The sequence below is a fragment of the Hippocampus zosterae genome, chromosome 10 (genome assembly GCF_025434085.1).
Source record: "Hippocampus zosterae strain Florida chromosome 10, ASM2543408v3, whole genome shotgun sequence".
Lineage (NCBI taxonomy): Eukaryota > Metazoa > Chordata > Actinopteri > Syngnathiformes > Syngnathidae > Hippocampus > Hippocampus zosterae.
Genome location: NC_067460.1, coordinates 16,402,342 through 16,422,557, shown reverse-complemented (window position 1 = coordinate 16,422,557; position 20,216 = coordinate 16,402,342). Strand labels below are relative to the sequence as shown.

Genomic DNA, 20,216 nt, shown 5'->3' with positions numbered 1-20,216 from the left:
TCTTGCCCTGTGGTCAGGTACTCTATCAAATGCTAATCAATTTAATGGGAACATGACACCAGTTGTTAATGTTGGAAATTGTAGTCCAGAAAGAGCTCAGAAAGAACAATACAAATGTAATATCCTGCCCTGAAGCGCGTTGCTACTATTTCAAATGAAAAATGATAACGGGTAGTTTGTAAACATAGGAAGTTGACTGCTTGAGTCCAAAAAGCGCCAAGGCATATCAGGTTGTTAAATCATGTCTTGTGGTCAAGTCTTATTTAGAATAAAAACGGATACAATGCTAACATGCTAGCAGTTTGTTTACTAAAAATGGCCAAATGGTAATATGACAAATGCCAAGACAGATCGCAATGGATTTGATGCCATGTTCGGCGGCCAGGTACTATTTCTCAAGAGAATTCATGAAATGATAACACGCTAACAGTTGATATGCTAACAAATGACAAAATAGTGATATCAATACAAAAAGTGCTAAGTATTCTCCATCATTCTACATGTGGTCAGCTACTAATACAAATGCAAAAATGCTGATAGTTGATATGCTAACAAATAGCAATCTGAGTACAAAAAGTGTGAAGGCGGGTTGCTAAGGATCTTGCCCTGCAGTCAGGTGCTAATACCAATGAGAATTAAGAAACTGCTAACATATTATAACTGCATCAGTTCATGTTTTCCTCTCAGGAAAACCCAGGCCTACTTGGAGAGTCCAGTCCTGGTCTAAGTTCCAGCAAAAGGCTTAGTAAGAGCAACATCGACATCTCTGCCCCCAATGAAGGTCATTGCCAGGGGCCGCCGTCCCTCAGCCGTAAGCAGAGCGACTCGTACGACGGTGACACGTCGTCCACTGGCCAGCACGTCTTCTTTTCCAGGTGATCCTGACTGCACTACTGGATCAATGTGATTCGGATTGGTGGAAGTTACTACCAGTAATCCTGACTCCTAATCAAAACCTTTCAATAACGCTTAATCCTTCATAACCTCAAACTCCCAACCCTAACCTTCTAACTGCCAGTTATTAGGGTTTGTTAGGGTTTTTATAACACAAGCTAGCTAATGCTAATCCGAATCCCAGCCCTTACTCATACGGGCTAAACCTTAACATAAGCGTTGAGCCTTAGCACTAAACTCCAAACGCAAATCCTAACCCTTGAACTAAATTCAACCCTCTTCCTTTACCTCTAACCGTGAACTGAATTCACCACTCGAGTGTTACGTGACTTTGGAAGGCGAGCATCTTGGGCTAAGAGGGACGGAGTGAGGGGTGGGTGGTCTTCATCTTCTTTCAAACAGAAACTCGTGTCCCCTTTTCGGGCACACCTGTGTCATCTTGGTGATGATGACAGAAGTTTCTTGAAGCTTGTAAAAGTGGTCCACCCGGCGACCGGCCATAAACGTTACACCCATTACCCTAAACCATGGTCCCCTAACTGCCTAACCCCATCCTCCGTAACCTTTACTGAAACCAACAACCTCGATTCAAACTATAACTCCCACCCGAACAGAGTCTGTCTCCAGTTAGTCAAAATCTTTTGTACTACCAATCCTGGAACTTCTCTCCGACACACCTGCTATCTGCCGTCCAGAATTGCCAGCGCTTACTCCCTCACTCTCAATCTGTCTCTGCGTGACGAGTGTGTTTGGTATTAACATTCCGACCTCGGCGTTCCACTCTCATCCCGGTCTACCCGGACCGTCTGGCTCCCGCTTTTCATCAATATTTGCAGCCTAGCAGGCTGCATCGCACCCTCCGCCATCACTCACTCACCCGTCTGTCTGCACTATAAATAGTCACTTTGTGCAGTCCCTCCTCAGTCATCCAATATATCGGCTGCAGATGGCGTGCCATGAATTCACACGGAACGTCGCAGCGCTCACCTCTGGCTTGTGATTACGTTGAGAGGAGGTTAGCCTCTGCTCTTTTTCTCCTCAGTGGACACGACCGGTCACACATTTGCCGATCATATTAGAAGCCTCCGTCTGTTTCTAACAGCCTTCCCCAATTTTTATTTTTAAAGGCAGCATATTATGGTAAAGTGACAGATGCAGAACCATTCTCGCGTCCAAGCAAAATTGCGTAGCAGAGCTGTCGTGATGATCGGCAGTGCCTCGTTTCTGATAACAGGCACACGCTGGAAATGCCTGATAAAAGGTGACATGGGGGCAGTCACTTACATCACCAGCTAGAAAAACATGTATGAACATGGCCAATATGCAGTGTTGGCATTAAGCCGTACCGTATACTGTATGCTGTGTGCACTAAGTCTCAAGTCATAACCTTCAAGTTTCAAGGAAGTCCCAAGTTGATATATCTTCTTATCTACCGTATTTTCCAGACAATTTTTTTCATATTTTGGCTGGGGTTTCGATTTATACTCTGGAGCGATTAATGGGTGAAATTATTAACACATTATTACATTATTTCACATGTTATTTTCACATTAAACCACAAGAGGCCGCCCTAGACCTGTATTGATAAAACCACGATAAGTCTGATGTAAGTGACGTAGAAGAGGAAGTGCTGCATCTTCTCAACTCAACTCAACTCAACTGCATTTACTTCTACCTCCGGAGTTGGTGGAGTTGCTTTAAAGTGACACAGAGGAAGAAGATTCCGTTGATTTTGGGATTTGGAGTGACATTGATGGTTTGGTGAACTTGTTAGCATGTTCTTTATGCTACAGTTATCTGAATAACTCTTAATATGTTACTTGAACATACCAGGCACGTTGTATGTTCTTGGTGTTGGATTTTATCAAATAAATGTCCCCCCAAAATGTGATTTATAGTCCAGTGCGTCTTATATATGTTTTTACCTTTTTAATTATGCATTTTTTGTCTGTTGCGATTTATAATCCGGAGCGATGTATAATCTGAAAAATACGGTATATACGGTATATATATCATTTTTGTGTTTAATTAAACACGCCCAAATTTCACACTGAATAAGTCATTGGGTTGGGACGAGGTAAGCATTATTTCTTTTCTTTTTTCTTCAGCTAAGCGGTGCGCCTTGGTTTAATAAAAGTTGGGAAAGAAATGCTGCCACAGTGCTGCCTCGTAGAGATATGAGTAGAAAGTTGGCTAATCCTCTTTTCCTGCACAAAACTCAATCTGGAAACATTGGCTTGCTAGAAACTCTGCCTGTCAGCACAAAGGTCATCGCGGAGGATGAACGCAGGCCCTCAAGCTGCAAGTGTGGTGTACTGTTGTTATGCATCGTGTGTGTGTTTTGTGGCTGAGTCATGGAGGAGAGATGCTGACAACTGCCCCCGGATGCTCATCCAGTGTGATCATTCGTCACATTTGTATGATGTTGTGAAAACAAATAAACAAACACGTTTAAATTCAGTCGTTGAAGACGTTTAGCTTTAAAAACAACAACAACTCAACATTATTTAAAGAGCGCTTTAAAAATAACCGCAGCTGCATATGAGGAAAAAATGGTTAGGGTCTCAAATTCTCAGCTTGGTTTATCATCATGGTTTCGAGCCTGCGTTAAAGCTTCAAATTCGGGTTATGGTATTAAATTTGGGTTTCATAGTAGTCTTATAGGCTTTCAAATGAAGCTTGTCGGATGTCATGATCTTGCTTGTACTTTGTTTCTATGTGCCCAGTCTGATAAAGGAAAGTGCGGAGGTGCGCGGCAGCAGTAGCAGCAGCCCCAGTCTGCTGCTCAACCCCGGACGCTTTGATTTTGACGTGTCCGACTGTTTCCTACTGGGTTGTCCGCTGGGTCTGGTGCTGGCCATGCGCCGCACCGTGCTGCCCGCCGTCCAGGGTGAGAGAGCCACACTCTTTCAGCATGCTGTGTGCTTGCATCAGTCTATCACCACTGACTTTCAACTATGTGCAAACATCAGTTTTTTATTATTAAACTGGTGTTGCATTAAAAACTCCACCTTTACAAAGAACGTGATTTTTTTTAACCTAAGGGTTTCAAATAGAAGTTTTAAGCCTAAATCGGGGTTTATTAGTACAATGATTCAGAGTCTTCCATGGATCCTGTTGTCATATTACATGTGAGATAATTTTAAAGAATGAAATAAGATTGCAATCCACCACCGACATTTGCGAATCTGTCTGCCTGTGCCCTCAATCAAATTCACCCAAATTGCGGTACACCACACCTGCGCCTCCTGCCTTTCACCTGGTCTGAAATGTGGAATGCTTTCTGTCGCCAAATTATCAGGTGCGCTGGGAAAAAAAAAACGCTCGGTCTGCTGGAGTGCCCAGCAAGACTCAACACGGTCTGCCAAATTCACAAAAATGGTAAAACAAGACTTGCTGTTGCCGTGGTACAAAAATGAAGATACGGCCCAGGGTTTCAAGCCTGGGTCAGGGTTACAAACGCGGGTAAGGACTTAAAATTAGAGTTTACAATACTTTAGGTTCTCAAATGAGGGTTTCAAATGAGGGTTTATGATCTCAATTTGTGGTGTCAAGGCAGGGTTATGGCTTCAAGGGGGTTTTGAAAATAGGGCTTCACTACTGGTTCTGGGTTTCAGGCCTGCGTTGGGCTTTGGCGTTTCAAGGCCTTTACAAGAGTATGAATACTGTAATTATGACCAATTGGTTTAACACTGTTTATTATTGCTCTTGAGCACTGCCAGGAAAGATCTGAATTCTTGAAGTCATGACATGGATGGTGTCTCCTGCTCACGTCTGTCACCGTCTTTCAGTGCATCAGCTCCATCCGGCCTGCTCTCAGATCTTCAACCTGTTTTTTCCATCGGACCCTTCGGCCTCCAGGCTAGAGCCTCTGCTGCAGCCTCTTTTTCACAAGCTGCCCCCTTTCGCTGTGCCACGCTACCAACGACACCCTCTGGGCGATGGACGCTCCCTGGTCATAGGTGAGAGATTTTATTTATTTGTATGTTTATTTATTTATACATACTGTGAATTATTGATTGTCATTGTGTTTATTTCTATTGCACGCAATGGTATTAATCTTGAAGAAGTGTCATTTTACGACGCATATGTTGCATGCACATTGGTAGTTATCAGGAATCACAGCCAAGAGGAGTGATTTCATTAACCATCAGACAAGTACATTGCACAGGCACATGGTCATTTTAAAGTGCTCTATAAATACAGTTGAGTTGAGAATTGCTCGGTTGCATGCGTCTGAAAGTGCAATGGACATTTTTTTTATTCTATGGATTATTTCAAAATATGTTTTACTATCTTCTTTATTTCTATTGTGCAAGGTGACAATTATTATGAATTACTGCTGGCATAAACCACTGAATTCATCATATGACACATTTTGCTTGACCAAGCTGGCTGGGGCCTTATTTTATTTTATTTTTATGTGTGATTTTTAACTTTGTGCATTATTTCGAATCATTATTTTAATTTCTATTGTGGTACATAATGCATAACTGGCAAGAGGAGTGATCGCATTAATTGTGTGGCATATGTGTAGCGATGGTCAAATTATGGACTGTTTTTTTTTGGGCTGTGGATTATTTCTAGTCTCTGTTTATTTCCCCTAGGCACAGGGGTGTTTATCGGTAATAACTGGCATGAGGAGCCATCACATTCAAGGACGCATGCATGTCGCCCATGCATGTGTCCTTGTAGGCCATGTACATTTTTTTGCCACTGTGGATTATTGGGAGTCATTTTGCTTATTCCGATTGAAAAAGGTGACTTTCATCATTCATATGTGGCGGAACATTAATTGAATGTTTACGTGACTTTACTGTGCTATGAACGTCTTTGACTGTGGATTATTTTTAGTAGTTCTGTTTATTTCTATTGGACAAGGTGGCGGTGTGTATGACTAGGTTGCAAGGAGTAATCAGAAGTTTGTGACTGATTGTAGTGTGCTATGGTCTTCTGTTTTGACTCTGTGGATTGTTTCTTGTCGTCGTGTTCATTTTGATTGTCCACAGTGGCCGTTAGCAATTTGAACCGCACCACAATCCACCTCTTCCAAATATGCTGGGGCCAAAACGCAAAGTGGCCCAGATGGCTAAATGTGACTCCGGCTCTCAGTTTAAGCTTGAAAACTCTGACAGGACTCAAAGCTTGAAATGACGTTGCGCTCTCCTCCCTACTTTGACGGTCGTACAAAGGATGAAAAGCCGGCAAAGCATCAACAGCTCCCCACTAAAATGTAATTAAGGTTTAATAAGTGATGAGCACGTTCAAGTGGAAAATGAATTACAGGATTAATTTTACAGCACAGCTCAAAGTAGTTTGAAGGTTTTCAACGCCCACAAACTTTAGCGTGTCCTATTCTTTGTCTTCTTCAGCACACTTGCACACAGGCAAAGTCGCACACATGCCTGCAGCAAAATTTAGAAACATGCCGAGAAAATGATTTATTCAGAAATGTAATGGAACATTGACTTTGTATCGGGGTGGCCAAGGGGTAGTTTGATGTTCAATAAAAGTGCATCTGTATTTTCAAATAGAGGAGTCTTTCCCAATGAAACCCATTCATCCCTAATAAAATTGGCTTTTATTTTTTCATTGCTATTTTATGTCATTATATCGATAAATATAAAAAGCAGCCAATAAAGTCCATTATACCTTTAATTCAATGCCGGATTAGATTAGTCTTTTTAAGAAGGAAATATTTGAATGACTCTGTTACATTTAGTCAGTCATTCATTTGCCTCATTCAGTTCATTTCTTTTTCCCCGCGACCCTAGTGTGGATCAAGCGGTTAGGAAAATGAATGAATGAATGAATGAGTTCATTTCTTTTTCAAACCAAGGTCACGATTTAAACCACTAGTGTATTTATTCATCTGATATTTTGTTGAAAGACGTCAATAATGAATATGATTCAAATGTCATACGATTCATGTCTCTAACGTATTATTTCTAAATACACTTTGGAGGCCACGGCATGTTTAACCTGGCAAGTGAAACCGAGGCCCCCCCCTCCTTTTTTTTTTTTTTTTTTTTTACTATCGGTGCCACAGCTTTTGCGTCACCCTCCAATAAAAATGAATTGGCGACATCATTATTCTGCCTCTGTTTTTCTTCCCCCCACGCAACACTCGTCTCCCTGTCTTTTTTTTATTTCCGTGCGTGCTAGGGGACTGAGGCTTCGTGTCTCAGAAATGTTGCTCAGGAAGCAAAGTAACGCTCTTTTCTTGACGGGCGTCCTCATTAGCCTTTGCGATGCATTTGTAGTCACATGCGATGGTAAGCCAAATAAATAAAAAAATACAAAACTTGAGGAATCCGAGTGAGGTGTTAATCTACTTTATCTGCCTTCTGTCTTCATCACTGAAACAAATCCACTTTCAATGGAGCCTAGACTTAGAGGATTTATATATCACACCCGAAGCTGGGGATCATCTGTATTCTCGGGGTCGGAACAACGAGCACATCTGTTGCTTTATGTTGCTTTCCCAAAGTCGTCTATTTTTTCCTCGCAGGAGAGAGTAGGGATTGTAATAAACCGCATCCAAAGCACAGTACACGTTTTTTGACTTGGATTTTTTTTTCCCCCAAATGTCAAGACAGCTCAACATTTCGTATAAGTTGGACACATTGACAGAAGCTGTCGTGTTGATTGGAAGGATTTGTATTGAAGTCCCGTGCTCTGTGAACGGAATAAAATGCCTTTCTTTCCTGTGTGTGTTCTTCCCTCCCGGTCCATTGTCCTTTCAATCTTCTTCATCCTACCCGCTGTCCGGTTGGCTGCACATGAAAATAAATTGACCCGAGTGACTCCCTAGACTTGAGTCATGACTTGTTTGTCACACACGCAGAAATGCATCGATTAGACCCCATCCAGATGCGTGCACAGCGTTGTTTCATCGCCGCTCGGATGGCTTAAAATTTCACACTCAAAGTTGCGGTCAGGTCATTAGCGATAGAGCACGCAAGCAAGGCACGAATGAAAAACTAAAGGGTTTCACGTAAGGGGTTGAAACCAAAATTAGGGTTTCGTATTGAAATTCATTCCCTGCCATTGATGGGTATTGTCAACTATGTTTTTAGACAGGGATGGGTGAAGGAGGGTTTGATGCTGCTTCACTGCAAATTTCAAGATTGGTAGAAACTTGACTGATGCTCAAACACCAGTAGATGGCAGTGATCACCGTTTTAGATATGAGATTAGACAAGTTGATGAGTTGAGATTTTGGTGTTTGGGTCCGATGTTAGACTTTCAAAACGAGTTTAGGGTTTCAAATTAGTAGTTCAAGACAGGGTTAGGGTTTGAAGTTAGAATTTCAAACCAGCATGATGGATTTACTTTAGAGTTCTTTTTTTTTTTTTGATGGATTCACAGTTGGTATTTAAACCGGGGTTAAGGTTTCAAATTTGGTTTGGGTTTCAATTAAGGGTTTAAAATTGTGGTAAGGGTTTGAGCCAGGATTATGGTATTAGGGTTTCAAGAGATGGTTGGGGTTTCAAGTTAAGGGTTAAAGCTAGGTTTTTAGGGTCTTACTTTTCCAAATTAAGGTCCCACATTGAGTTTCTCGTAAAGGTTTGGGTTTCAACTTTGAGTTTGGGTTGCTTCAAGGAATTGCTTCAAAAACTGGGCTTTGAAGCCAGGATGAGCATTTCAGATAAAGTCTTGGGGTACGTTCTCATCAGGAAATAATCCTATTCGCAGTCATTGCAGAGAAGAAGCAATGTCTTTACTATAGATGTCCTCAATATTCACCGAAATAACAGCATCCATGTAAAAAATGAGTGATCAATTCCTTTCTCTTTGTCCTGTGGGAAGGTGACAGTATCCAGGGCCATCCCGACGTGTTTCTGGAGGGCGAGCAGACCCCTGGAGTTCCTCAGTCATCCTCCGAGGAAGGAGGTCGACGGGCCAGCGTGACCAGCATGGAGAGTCAAATGTCCATCGGCTCCATCGGCCATCACCTGGGTGGTGCCATCGCCAATAGTGAGTGTGGAGGGGGTTGATGATGGGGAGGGGCAATTCGAGAGGATGTCTTCTTGTCTGGGTACTTATGTTTGCTTTGGTGTTGGAAGTTTCTAGTAGCTGGTGGGGCTCAAAGAGGCTGGATTATTCCCTCTACTGCCCGGACGTGTTGACCGCCTTCCCCACCGTGGCGCTGCCACACCTGTTCCACGCCTCCTACTGGGAGTCCACAGACGTTGCTGCCTTTGTCCTTCGACAGGTAGGCCCAGTGACGGTCTCGGGTTATGAAATGAGGATCAAACTCAGATCCTAATCAAACATCTTGTGTGGCATCCTCAGGTAGCCCATTCTAGACTAAAAGTGGTACGGTTGAGTGATAAAAGGGATTCTTGTTAAGATTGCTGAATGTGATGATAGTCATACAGTATATGCGGAATTCAAGCGGCTTTTGAATCGGATAAAGAACCCCATGGCTGATGCACTGGGATAGAATAGTAATTGACACAAATGAGAACGGTTCAAGCCTGGTCTAAAGTTTCAGACAAGGGTTGGGATTTCAAATTAGAGTTTTTGGCTGGTGTTTGGGTTCGTAACGTTTTAGGTGTCAAGTTAGGGTTCGGGTTTCAAACCAGGGATAGGGTTGGTCCCATTATGGTTTCAAAGATACAGGGGTTTTAAGTCTTAGGGTTATAATTAAGGTTTCAAGCTTGGTCCAGTGTTTCAGACAAGGGTTAGAGTTTCAAGTGAGGGTTTAGGATGAGATGGGTCAAATGGGGGGTTTCAGATATGTTTGGGTTAGCATCTCAGACCTTGGTTTTAAATCAAGTTTTTTTTTTTCACATTTGCCTTTTGCCATTCCCTTCATTCCTGCTACCATTATATCATAGTGTTAATTTATTAATAGCATCTCCTGTGCCACAAAATGGAGCAAACTCTGTTTGGTACTGTAACAGTTGCTGGTGTGTGTCAGGCAACTTCATGAATTTATTAAACTTCCCTCCTGAACTGCATTCATTCATCTGCGAGGACTTTTCGCATCCATCAAGTGTGAGGGATAATCGACAGCATTAAGAGCATGAAAGCCGGCAAAAGCTTACAAAGTTTAACACCGCCTATCGATCCATCACAGCTGACGTGCACAAAATCAATTGTGTGCTTTTATTCACTTACCTTGGGGCAAGTAAGGTAATGTGCAAAAAGCTTACTGTGTTCACAGGATTTAACACAGACGGACAGATCTAGTTGATATATGAGAGAGAGGCCACTCTGACAAAAAAAAAAAAAAAAAAAAATGAGCGGCGCAAGGGAACATGAGGGACAAACACACACGGTCATTACAAAATAAGACACGTGCAATATATGGAAACAAACAGCACTACAATTGGGGAATATGCATTTACTGAAACTGGAAGACTGGAACAAAAACGGAACACAAGGGAACAAATAAAGGAGACGAGACACATCCAAAGAAGGGAACAAAAAGTGCAACACGTGGGAAACAGATGAAAAAACGCGGGAAACAACGGGTTAGCAATTTGAAACAAACACTGGCCCACACAAAACAAGCACACGTTTGACACCCACAGCAGGGAGTTAACAAAGGGAGCAAATAAAGTGATGCAAGGATAAAATCACAATTGCAAGATATTTCAGGACAAAGAAGAGGGGGAAAAGGATGAAAAATAGGGTCAAGTAGTCAATAGAGAAGGCACGAAAAAAGGAACAAGTGGAGCAGAAGATGCACTCGGGCAACAGGTTTCTGTCTCTGAAAACATCAAGAACGTTCTCTGAGAAGAAGAAAAGAATATCCATGATTAAGAGCCACAGAGTCCACGGTGTGTCTGTTTTTGTGCAAAACGTGAGCAGAATAAGGAGTCAGATGGTACCACCGAGATGCTATCCACACCAATTTAACTGAGTTCGCCTCACATCAAAAGGTTCGCCGCACGACTCAAGGACCCGCGCAGCAGACGAGCTAATTTGTGGAAATCAGGCAGAATCACGTCTTTTATCCTTTATGCTCCTATCTGTCTCTGACCTCAACGAAAGTGTCAAGTTCCAAGCCAATCCTAAAACGCTTGGCCCGTGTTTCAAGTAGAGAGACACAATTTCCATCAAGTATATTCAAATCGTTGCTTTCACTTGTATGACTTGCTTTCCAATAAAACAACGCTTCAAGGTTTTTCCGACTGCAAATCGCTCACCCAAACAACCACCAGACCACTTTACATTTGCATTTATTTTAAAACGGGGACTGAGAAATGTTCATGTGTGTAACTCAAGGGGTCCGCCAGCTTAAAAAGGTAATGGTGGTCATGTATAAGGTTATCCAACGGTTTTGGATTTTCACATCTCTCGGATTCTGGTAAAAGATTTCGATGTCGAGCAGCCGTTGGCCAACTCGATTATGTTATGCTATTATTCAGCACCTCAAGAGACAGCACGTCCACACAAAAATAGCGAGTCAAAGCGAAACATACTTGCAAAAACATTTTCAAAACGTCATTATACAAGATCACCATGATAAAAGACACTCCAGCCACCTTGAGACTTTGAATTCAGTGCACCACAAGTTTATGGATCGCTGTTTTAAAACACTGGCCTGAAGGATTTTTTTTGTCAGTGCTTCCATTGTGTCACTTTTGATTATTGGTTCACAGCTCATGCGGTGCAACTTCACAAAGACGCAGGAAGCGGACGCTCTGGACTCGGCCCCCTTCTCTCCCTCTAGCCCGCGGGAAAAGTGGCTGCGACGGAGGACGCATGTCAAACTGAGGGTATTCAGCACTGTCCTACTTTTTTCCCCGCCCTCCGCTCTGCGTGGTTATCTTGAATAGACTCCAGATATCCTAAAATGCAAGGAGCATTGACAGCCATCGTCGTAACAATGCTGACTCCAGGTCTTAATATAATTAGGCCTTGACACGTTCGAGCTGGAGGACACTTGCAATTCTTCATCACCGCCGAGGTTCCGGTGACGAACAAAATCTAGATAGCGATGCCCTTCACCCCACCAAGCCTTAGTTTTCGCTGCCCATTTCAAAAGGTGGGAATTTATTTCGCCTCCCTTTGTCCTTCTCACTCTTCTATAAATAGAATTGTGTCTACGGAAAGCCATGGTAACACGCCTGCGGTGCATTCCATTCCATCGAATTTCTCATCGGAAATCCTACAAATAGATATGGTTATAATATTACAGACCAGGGGTGTCGAACATACGGCCCGCGGGCGGGAATCGGCCCCTAAGGAGGTTCGATCAGGCCCGCAGGATAATTTAAAAATGAAAAAATGCATAAAAGACATGGAATTGACATTTTCAATAAGATGCAATTCATGTATTGTCCGCTAGGGGGAACATGGTTTTCTCTTTAATTTGTAACGTGTAGGCAGGAATTAAATTTAGGTTTGTGTAAATGGTTTAAAAAAAATCATTTCTTTATAAATCTCGTTTAATCTTAAAATGCATGACTATATTTTTCAATATCATTTACTGATTAAAGTTTTGTGCCTTTGTACAATCAGTGGGATCAGTTGCAATGCGTATATGTGAATGATAAAAGTCAATTGCACATTTGTCTAAGGAAATTTCAAGTGTTTCATGAATTGTTTTATGAAAGACTAGCTGGTTCGCCGCCCTCCGGGCGGCTCATCAGCTAGTTCCTGCGGAAGGCTGGTAAGGTGGGCCTTCGGCCCACAAAAGTGTTGTTGCTTGGTTCAACTTTTTGTTCATCTTTATTGCTTATCGCGAAAATAAAGAGATGTTTAGCTCTACTAAATAACTAACAATTTCATTGCAAAGCTTGTGGGTAGACAACATTTTTTCGCTAAGATGCCCGCGCGATCGTAGTGAGCCACTGCCTGAGCGGCGCAGTGGCGGCGCGCAGTGGCGGCGCGCAGTGGCGGCGCGCAGCGGCGTGGTGAAGTAGGTACGTTTTGAAAAGGGACAGACGGAAGGACAGACCGCGTGCGGGACGACGCGCAATATATATATAGATATGTTCATTCAATTTCAACATTTTCCTCATGTTCTTGTGCTTCACGATACCAAAACAAAGGAAAGGCATTATATTTTAGTTATTTATAGCAGAGTATGATATAATTTCAATGGTCCGGCCCACCTGACATCCACCGTGGCCGTATGCGGCCCACAATGTGAAATGAGTCTGACACCCCTGTTAAAAACTATCGCTTAAACGTGAGTGTTTAACCACTTTGAACTCTGTTGCATCTCTTCCCAGAGAACAATTGTACAGTATGTTTTTGATCAAGGGGGAGCTTGATGTTTAGTGCGACTATGACAGCAGCTTTGCATGTTAGCCAGACCGTGGCCACTTGTTCCCTGCCCGAGTGTGATAGTTGATAATGGCACGTGTCTGATTCAATTTGGCTGCTGCCAGCTCATCCAGTGCAGAGCCTCAGTATTTCGAGACTTGTTCTATTCCCGACTCCCCTTACACTTAATAAAAAGGGCCCACGTCCCAGCTGGAGCCACCGATGTGCTTGTTGGTTCGTGCTCTTTCCCAGTCAGGGGGCTCGCCCACTTACCGGATAAGCAGTGGCTGCCGACATATTGTTTGACTGGAAGAGACCGAATGAAGGAGAACAGCTGGGAACATTGGACTTCCCATTTCCATGTCACATCCTTGAAATCAATTATTATTTGCGATAATGGTGAAATGCGACCTTGTAACTCACCATTTCATGGCCCATTAGTGTTTAGGAATGTGAAATCTGGGAGAATGGCCAACAGTAAACCTAACTAAAAAAGTCTCAAGAACCCTTGCTCAAAAAGAAACAAGAAGTCTGCCTTTTGGTTTCAGGTATCGCTTATTCATTGCCAAGGGTCCTTCCGAGATGTTACAATTATTATTAATCATTACTCAACCTCCATTTTGAGGGCCTTCCGACATTCAAAAAACATACAATATTTGCATATTTTATTCACATGTACTCGACAAACAGCTGACATAAATGTGTGTTTTTATCATTGCGTGTCAGCAGGGCATGAAGTTTAATGGCTCGCCATAAACATGAAACATAAAACATGAAACTAATATGAACTCAGCTCATGATTTCTTTGGCTCCCAGAGCCTGTTTCCCCTAGCAACATGACATTTGGTATTCATTTCTATGACAAGTGGAGATACAAAACGATCTCAACAATGTATACCTGAAAAAAGGCAGGAAGTGTGCTATTTTGGTTTGAGGAGGACATTTCAGGGTAATTTGCAGGTGCCCTAAAAAGGCAAACTGCTCTTTGGGATTTTTTTTCCCAATTGGCTCTAAATATTACCCACACAAATTTGAGTTTCTGAAGGCAAAGTTGCAATAATTCACAAAAACTTTTGACTCCATGTCGTCTTTTTTTTTGTCCACTTGGCATTATGTTCTTGTTAGAACGTCACCGCCAACCACCGGGTGAACGACGTCATCGCCACCGAGGACGGACCGCAGACGCTGGTCGGTCGTTTCATGTACGGCCCCCTGGACATGGTGACGTTAACCGGAGAAAAAGTAATGAGGCAACCTCTCGACGGGCCCCCGGCCTGCCGCTGCTACTCGCTCTCAATTGCGCGCTGTCATCTCATAGGTGGACATCCTGCTGATGACGCAGCCGCAGTCGGGTCGCTGGGTGCACTTTGACACGGAGGTTACCAACAGCAATGGCCGGGTGACGTACACCATACCCAACGACAAGAAGCTTAGCCTTGGAGTCTATCCCGTTAAGATGGTGGTCAAGTAAGCGTTTAATTTAGCATGCAGATATGCATTTTTTTTAGTAGTTCAACAATGCAATTTAACCTTTCACCTTTCACTACATCTTGTTTGGAGTTGTGAGGTGCAAAGAGAACATTTTACATTTTACTATTGGGGTGAAATGGAGGAAAATAACACTTTGTAATTAAATAGCACCACATTGGCCTCAAAAGATGCCAACCCACCAGACATATGCCCTGTGTGCCACGTTGACAGTCCAGCCCTGATGTAGACAGATAAAGCTTTTTTGGGGGGGCGGGAGGGGGGTTGGTACAGTAAAACCTCAAGTTATGCACTTTTGTTCATAAATCAAGGTAATATTTCACTTTGACATGGATAGAAATGCAATTAATCCGTTCCGGAGCCAAAATGAACCTTTTTCATTGTGTTTTTTTTTCTTCCAATTTCTTACACTTTTCATCGTAAATACTTATTGAATTTTCATCAACATTTTGGGAAGAAATTATTGGTGGGGTTTAAAGAAGTGGGGGTGTTTCCCCACATGGCATGTCAACGGCAGTCAGTTAGCGGTGGATTTATATGCGAGCCCACTGTATTTCTTCTTTCATTCAATTAGTTACTCATTTTATTTATTCAGGAGTATCACCATCAGATCAAATGAGCATTTCCAAATACCCTAAGAGAGGTAGGTGTACAGCTATTCTTCTTTATCCCTCAAGGGGAGATCAAACATCCGCCGAGGCCTACCTGACAGTGTTGCCCCGCGGCATGGAGTGTGTGGTCTTCAGCATCGACGGCTCCTTCGCAGCCAGCGTGTCTATCATGGGCAGCGACCCCAAGGTCCGCCCCGGAGCCGTGGACGTCGTAAGGTCCGTCCGTCTCCTCCTCCTCGTCTGACCAGACACTTTATTAGGGACACCTGCATCTTACTGCGACCTGTTTTGTGTATAGGCACTGGCAGGACCTGGGCTACCTGATTATCTACATCACGGGTCGTCCTGACATGCAGAAACAGCGCGTGGTGTCCTGGCTATCGCAGCATAACTTTCCTCACGGCATGATCTTCTTCTCCGAGGGTCTGGTTCACGACCCGTTGCGACAGAAGACCATCTTCCTCAGAAACCTCATACATGAGGTATATAAGACACTCAGACCCAAGACTGGAGCTACAAGTCGTGCATCTCTGTTGTTCTACGTGGCAAAGCTACGCATGTCAAATTGTTTATTTTCGTCTGTGGGTAGTGTCACATCAAGATCAACTCTGCTTACGGGTCCATGAAGGACATCTCCGTTTACAACATGCTTGATCTCGGGCCCGCCCAGATCCACATCGTGGGAAGACCTTCAAAGAAATACCAGAACCAGTGCCAGGTAGTATGGTTGGTCCGTCATCAAGTACAATGCTGCTGACTGTTCTTGCTGCTGTTCACATTCAAATACGATATTGGTTTCTATTGCTTCTCTGTGGGCCCGGTGCAGTTCTTGAGCGAGGGCTACGCGGCGCACCTCTCCACTCTGCAGTTTGGCCACCGAGCCCGTCCCAAGAAGTCACCCTCGGTCCGCATGGTCCTCAGGAAAGGCTCCTTCGGCCTCACCGCCAAACCGGACTTCCTGTGCAAACGCACCCATCTGCGCAGGACCATGTCTGTCCAGCAGCCCGACCCACCCTGCACGGCCAACCCCAAGCCCGAGCGGGCCCAGAGCCAGCCGGAGTCGGACAAGGACCATGGAGGGGGAGGCGGGCAAGGCGTGTGGGGACGAGGCGTCATGCATCGTGGAGACACCACTCCCTGACGTTGGGCCAGGAGACGGATGGATTGCTGGAGGATGGTGGAAAAGTCGAGGCTGAGGTTTGATCTTCAACTTTCATCAAAGTCCTTATTAAAACCTCCGTATTATAATGAGATCTCATTTTGACAGCTTTGTCATATGGGATTCTTTTTTAAAAACTCAGTTCCTGATGGCTGTTTCTTTGGAGTGTTGATTGCAAGATAAAAAAAAGAAAGAAACCAAACAGCGTTGTCATTTTTTACCCAAAGTAGTTCAAAGTTCAGCTCACACATTTTAAAATGAACTAGAAAATGAACTTTTGCAGCATGTTAAGTGCAGAAACTATCATACGTACTTGTACCGTTTTAAAATGCTTCTCCTGGCACTCCAGATTCCCATTCTTTGCCAGTCCCATTGGTGAATGGCAGAGAAAGCAAACTTTGAATGAGAACAATAAATAATGATATATCCCAACAATTATCCAGAATTAGGAATGTCTATCATGAGCAGACCTACCAAAAAGTCTCACGAACCCATGCACAAAAATGCACAGGAAGTCTACCATTTTGTTTGGAAATGAGTCATTGCCCTGGAAACGATCTCTTTCCCGGAAACTCATTCAATGCCTGCCGTTTTTCTCAAATTGACAAATGTCTGAAGGTCGACAGAAAATTAAGTGCTTTAGCTCAATAAGAATGGAACCTACCAAAAGAAAGCTTTAACCCTCTTCCTTCAGGGAAAACAAGTACGTTTCTACCTTTCACCATTCTCTAGTAAGTTTCTTAAAAGCACTCTTTTCCAAAAGAAATTCTGAGAAAGAGCTTTTGGTGAAATTTGTCTGTATTTCAATCAGACCTTTCACTTTGAAGCTATTTTTCACATTTGTTCTACTTCAAATATCTAAACAACTCTTTCCGACTAAATAACAACATAACACCAAAAAGTGCACTATGATTGCAAAATAACCGTTTGTTGCAAGATAAACACTGCACAGATGCATGACTTATGCACATTTTCATGAATGTTGCGACCCCGTTGGTCTTGGTAAACTCCAAGATCGAGCACGTTAATGAAGTGGCCAAGTTGCCACATTCGCCAAGGCGGCAGAGTACATATGTGGTACACCGCGTACGTACGTGCAAATGGTCGTCAAGCATGGCGATGGGACTTGGTCATCTGTTTTTGATCCGAAAAAGCTCTGTTGTAGAGTTAGCTGCCGGTATTTATCCATGTTCTCAACACCACACTGATGCCTCACGTCACCTTGCGACGTAGTAAGATCACAGTATCACACTACACACCAACTCACACTATGCGACCAGGATCTGATCAAAGCCACCCCTGCCACCTAGGTGATTCATCATACTGTAATTATTCCCACAGCCTCGAGACTGAAGAACAAGCGCAAAGGCCTTTATTAATTTAATATTTTTTTCATTTAAAAAACGCCCAAAACCTATTCATATGCTTTAGCACTAAATGATTTGTTTTTTGCAAACATATTTTTTACTTTTTGGAATAAATGAGTTAAATGTTGCCAATTTCCTTTCAAAATCAAACCTAAAAAAGTGTTGTGCCTCTGTTCGAGAATTTCCAGATTTACTGATCAGTCTGTGTTTTGAAGCCGACGAAATAAAAGGAAAAAAGTCCTAAAGCAACCTAAGCGAAAATGCTATTCTTAGCAGAGGCACCTCGGGAGGCCGTCAAAATTCAAATGCGCTCATAATGATGTAAGAGCTGATCCACTTGTTTCCAGATCCGGGGACGAGGACTACGACGGCGGCGACACAATCACGGGCGATGGCGGCGTGGTGGCGGAAGCCTGCGGGAGCAAATTGCGCTGACGCAGCCATGCATATTAATCACAACTTTGCCGGCAACGTGACAGACTTCATTAACTCTTGGTCATATTCGCAGCTTCTTGCCCCCCCCTCTCTTTTTCTCCCTCACTTTTGTCGTTTGCCTCAACCGATGGACACAGAAGCACTTTTTGGCCCACACTCATGCTGAATTTTGTGCTTGGCTCTGCCTACAAAGGTTGCACTACCAAAGTCTAATGCAGTCGTTGATGATTCAACTATTCTACAGTTCAGCATTACACGGAATGTCTGCTGCATTTTTTCCGGTTATCCTTGTAGCTTAGTAGCTATTCGCGCACATGTGAGGAGTCAGTCGATCCGACAGAGTCTGCCTGTGACCAGTCTGTGCAAACCTATTTTTCTAATAAGCAAATATTGTAAAAAGAAAATAATATTTTCTTCATTGTTTGGGACCTTGGAACTGGGCTCAACTTGTTGCATTTTTTCCCCCTTATGTTGTTTGTTGTCGTTTTTTGACCAAAGTATTTACACTGCAGTGCAAAGTGTGTTTTGTAGTTAATGTTGTGTGTGAGTGTGGGCGTGTGTGCGTGCGTGCGACAGACTGACAGTGTTGCTGGTCTTTTTTATAGCTTTGAAGGAGGTGCTGATGTGTTTCCTGTGAATTTTAAAAAAGGGGGTATAAGAATCTAACAGTAGTCAACAATCTGTGTCTCCTTCCCCCTCCTGTACATGCTGGTAGATTGTAATTAGCTCTTTAATTTGTGCGTGCGCGTGCACGTGCGCGTGACTCTCCGGAGTCAAATTGCATCAATTAGTGTTGCATGTGACATTATGTATAAATGATTGTAATTGAGTGTACAAAATCTTGCTCTAAGCAATTACAAAATAAAAAGATGGCAAAATACCGTAACAGTGATAAGAGTAAACGGTACGTTAATTTACCAGCGTCCATTTTACTCCCCCGCTGATGTTTGGTGTAAATTCTTGTGTAGTGAAAAATTCCAATGTGTTGAGTTTGAGTGCTTGAATTAATGCTTTGTGAAGATGTACCGGTAAGTTCTTGACGGTGTCTGTCTGATGATATTATGCTTGCTGGACACTTTTTTAGGGGCTCCTGCACAGTGTAATGACAGATCCCCCCCAAAAAAATTTCAATACAGTGGTACCTTTACAGTGGTACCTCTACTTACGAACGTCTCTTCAAACTAAATTTTCAAGTTACAAAACGTCGCAGAGTTTCCTGAGCGCATCATACTTGTATCTGCTCTGCCATTGGCTATTACCGAGCATCATCCTGGCATCCCATTGGCTAAGAGGGACCTCTACCGTACGTGTCTAGTGTGTAGAGGTACTACTGTACTTATGAAATTAATTAATCAAAATTAATTCATTAATTTCGTATAAAGAGACGTCCATAAGTAGAGGTACCACTGTAGTTTTAAAAAAAAAAAGCTTTTACAAAGAAAACCAAATGTTATTGCTATGTTGAGCAAGGCTCCCAATTGAGCAACGTGTTCACTATTCTGCATGTCGTTTATTCATTACATTGTGCAAGTGTACACCGAATTGTGTGGTTACCAAGTGTCCACTCTGCTGTATTTACAAATATTAATGCATTAAAGATGCAATGTTAAATTACTCCCGCCCCCACCTAACACTAAGTGTGAAAATGGATCGATTGTTTTGTACAGACAAAAAGTTGTGTAGGTAAACGTCATTGTGTGTTTGCTGGACTTGTTTCAGGATTATTGCAAAAATAAATATTTTTTTTAAATGGAAAGTTTTTCAGCCACTTCTGGTGATGAATGGACCCTCATTCTTTTTTCAATCCACTTGAAGTTCCAACACTTATTTCAAAACCTTGAAACTCAGTCACTGTGTTAAAATGATTCCACAATGGATATATTATGAGCGTTTTGGATTGTTTGTGACCGTTACTTTTTATTTCATTTGGACTTTTACACTTTAAATTCACTTGCTTTTAAATCGTTTTTAGAGCAAGTTTTTTAGATTATACAATTGTTTTTTTTTTACTGCTTTTTAGTTTGGTTTTTG

The 20,216-nt window shown here is 42.8% G+C and overlaps 1 protein-coding gene across 3 annotated transcripts in view; it reads left to right on the top strand.

Moving 5' to 3' along the window:
- pitpnm3 (PITPNM family member 3) overlaps window positions 1-19,953 on the top strand; it is a 60,361-nt gene extending 40,408 nt beyond the window's left edge. For 2 of the 3 annotated variants that reach the window (XM_052078195.1, XM_052078197.1), the window contains 13 exons: window positions 670-875; window positions 3,621-3,784; window positions 4,686-4,856; window positions 8,707-8,874; window positions 8,964-9,112; window positions 11,514-11,630; window positions 14,251-14,367; window positions 14,444-14,592; window positions 15,291-15,440; window positions 15,523-15,706; window positions 15,814-15,942; window positions 16,051-16,421; window positions 18,098-19,953. In XM_052078195.1, the coding sequence (XP_051934155.1) occupies window positions 670-875; window positions 3,621-3,784; window positions 4,686-4,856; window positions 8,707-8,874; window positions 8,964-9,112; window positions 11,514-11,630; window positions 14,251-14,367; window positions 14,444-14,592; window positions 15,291-15,440; window positions 15,523-15,706; window positions 15,814-15,942; window positions 16,051-16,365 (2,019 nt within the window). In that variant the 3' untranslated portion in view covers window positions 16,366-16,421; window positions 18,098-19,953. The remainder of the gene's footprint in view (window positions 1-669; window positions 876-3,620; window positions 3,785-4,685; window positions 4,857-8,706; window positions 8,875-8,963; window positions 9,113-11,513; window positions 11,631-14,250; window positions 14,368-14,443; window positions 14,593-15,290; window positions 15,441-15,522; window positions 15,707-15,813; window positions 15,943-16,050; window positions 16,422-18,097) is intronic. The other variant, XM_052078196.1, reaches the window with a different exon arrangement.
- Window positions 19,954-20,216: the final 263 nt, after the last annotated feature.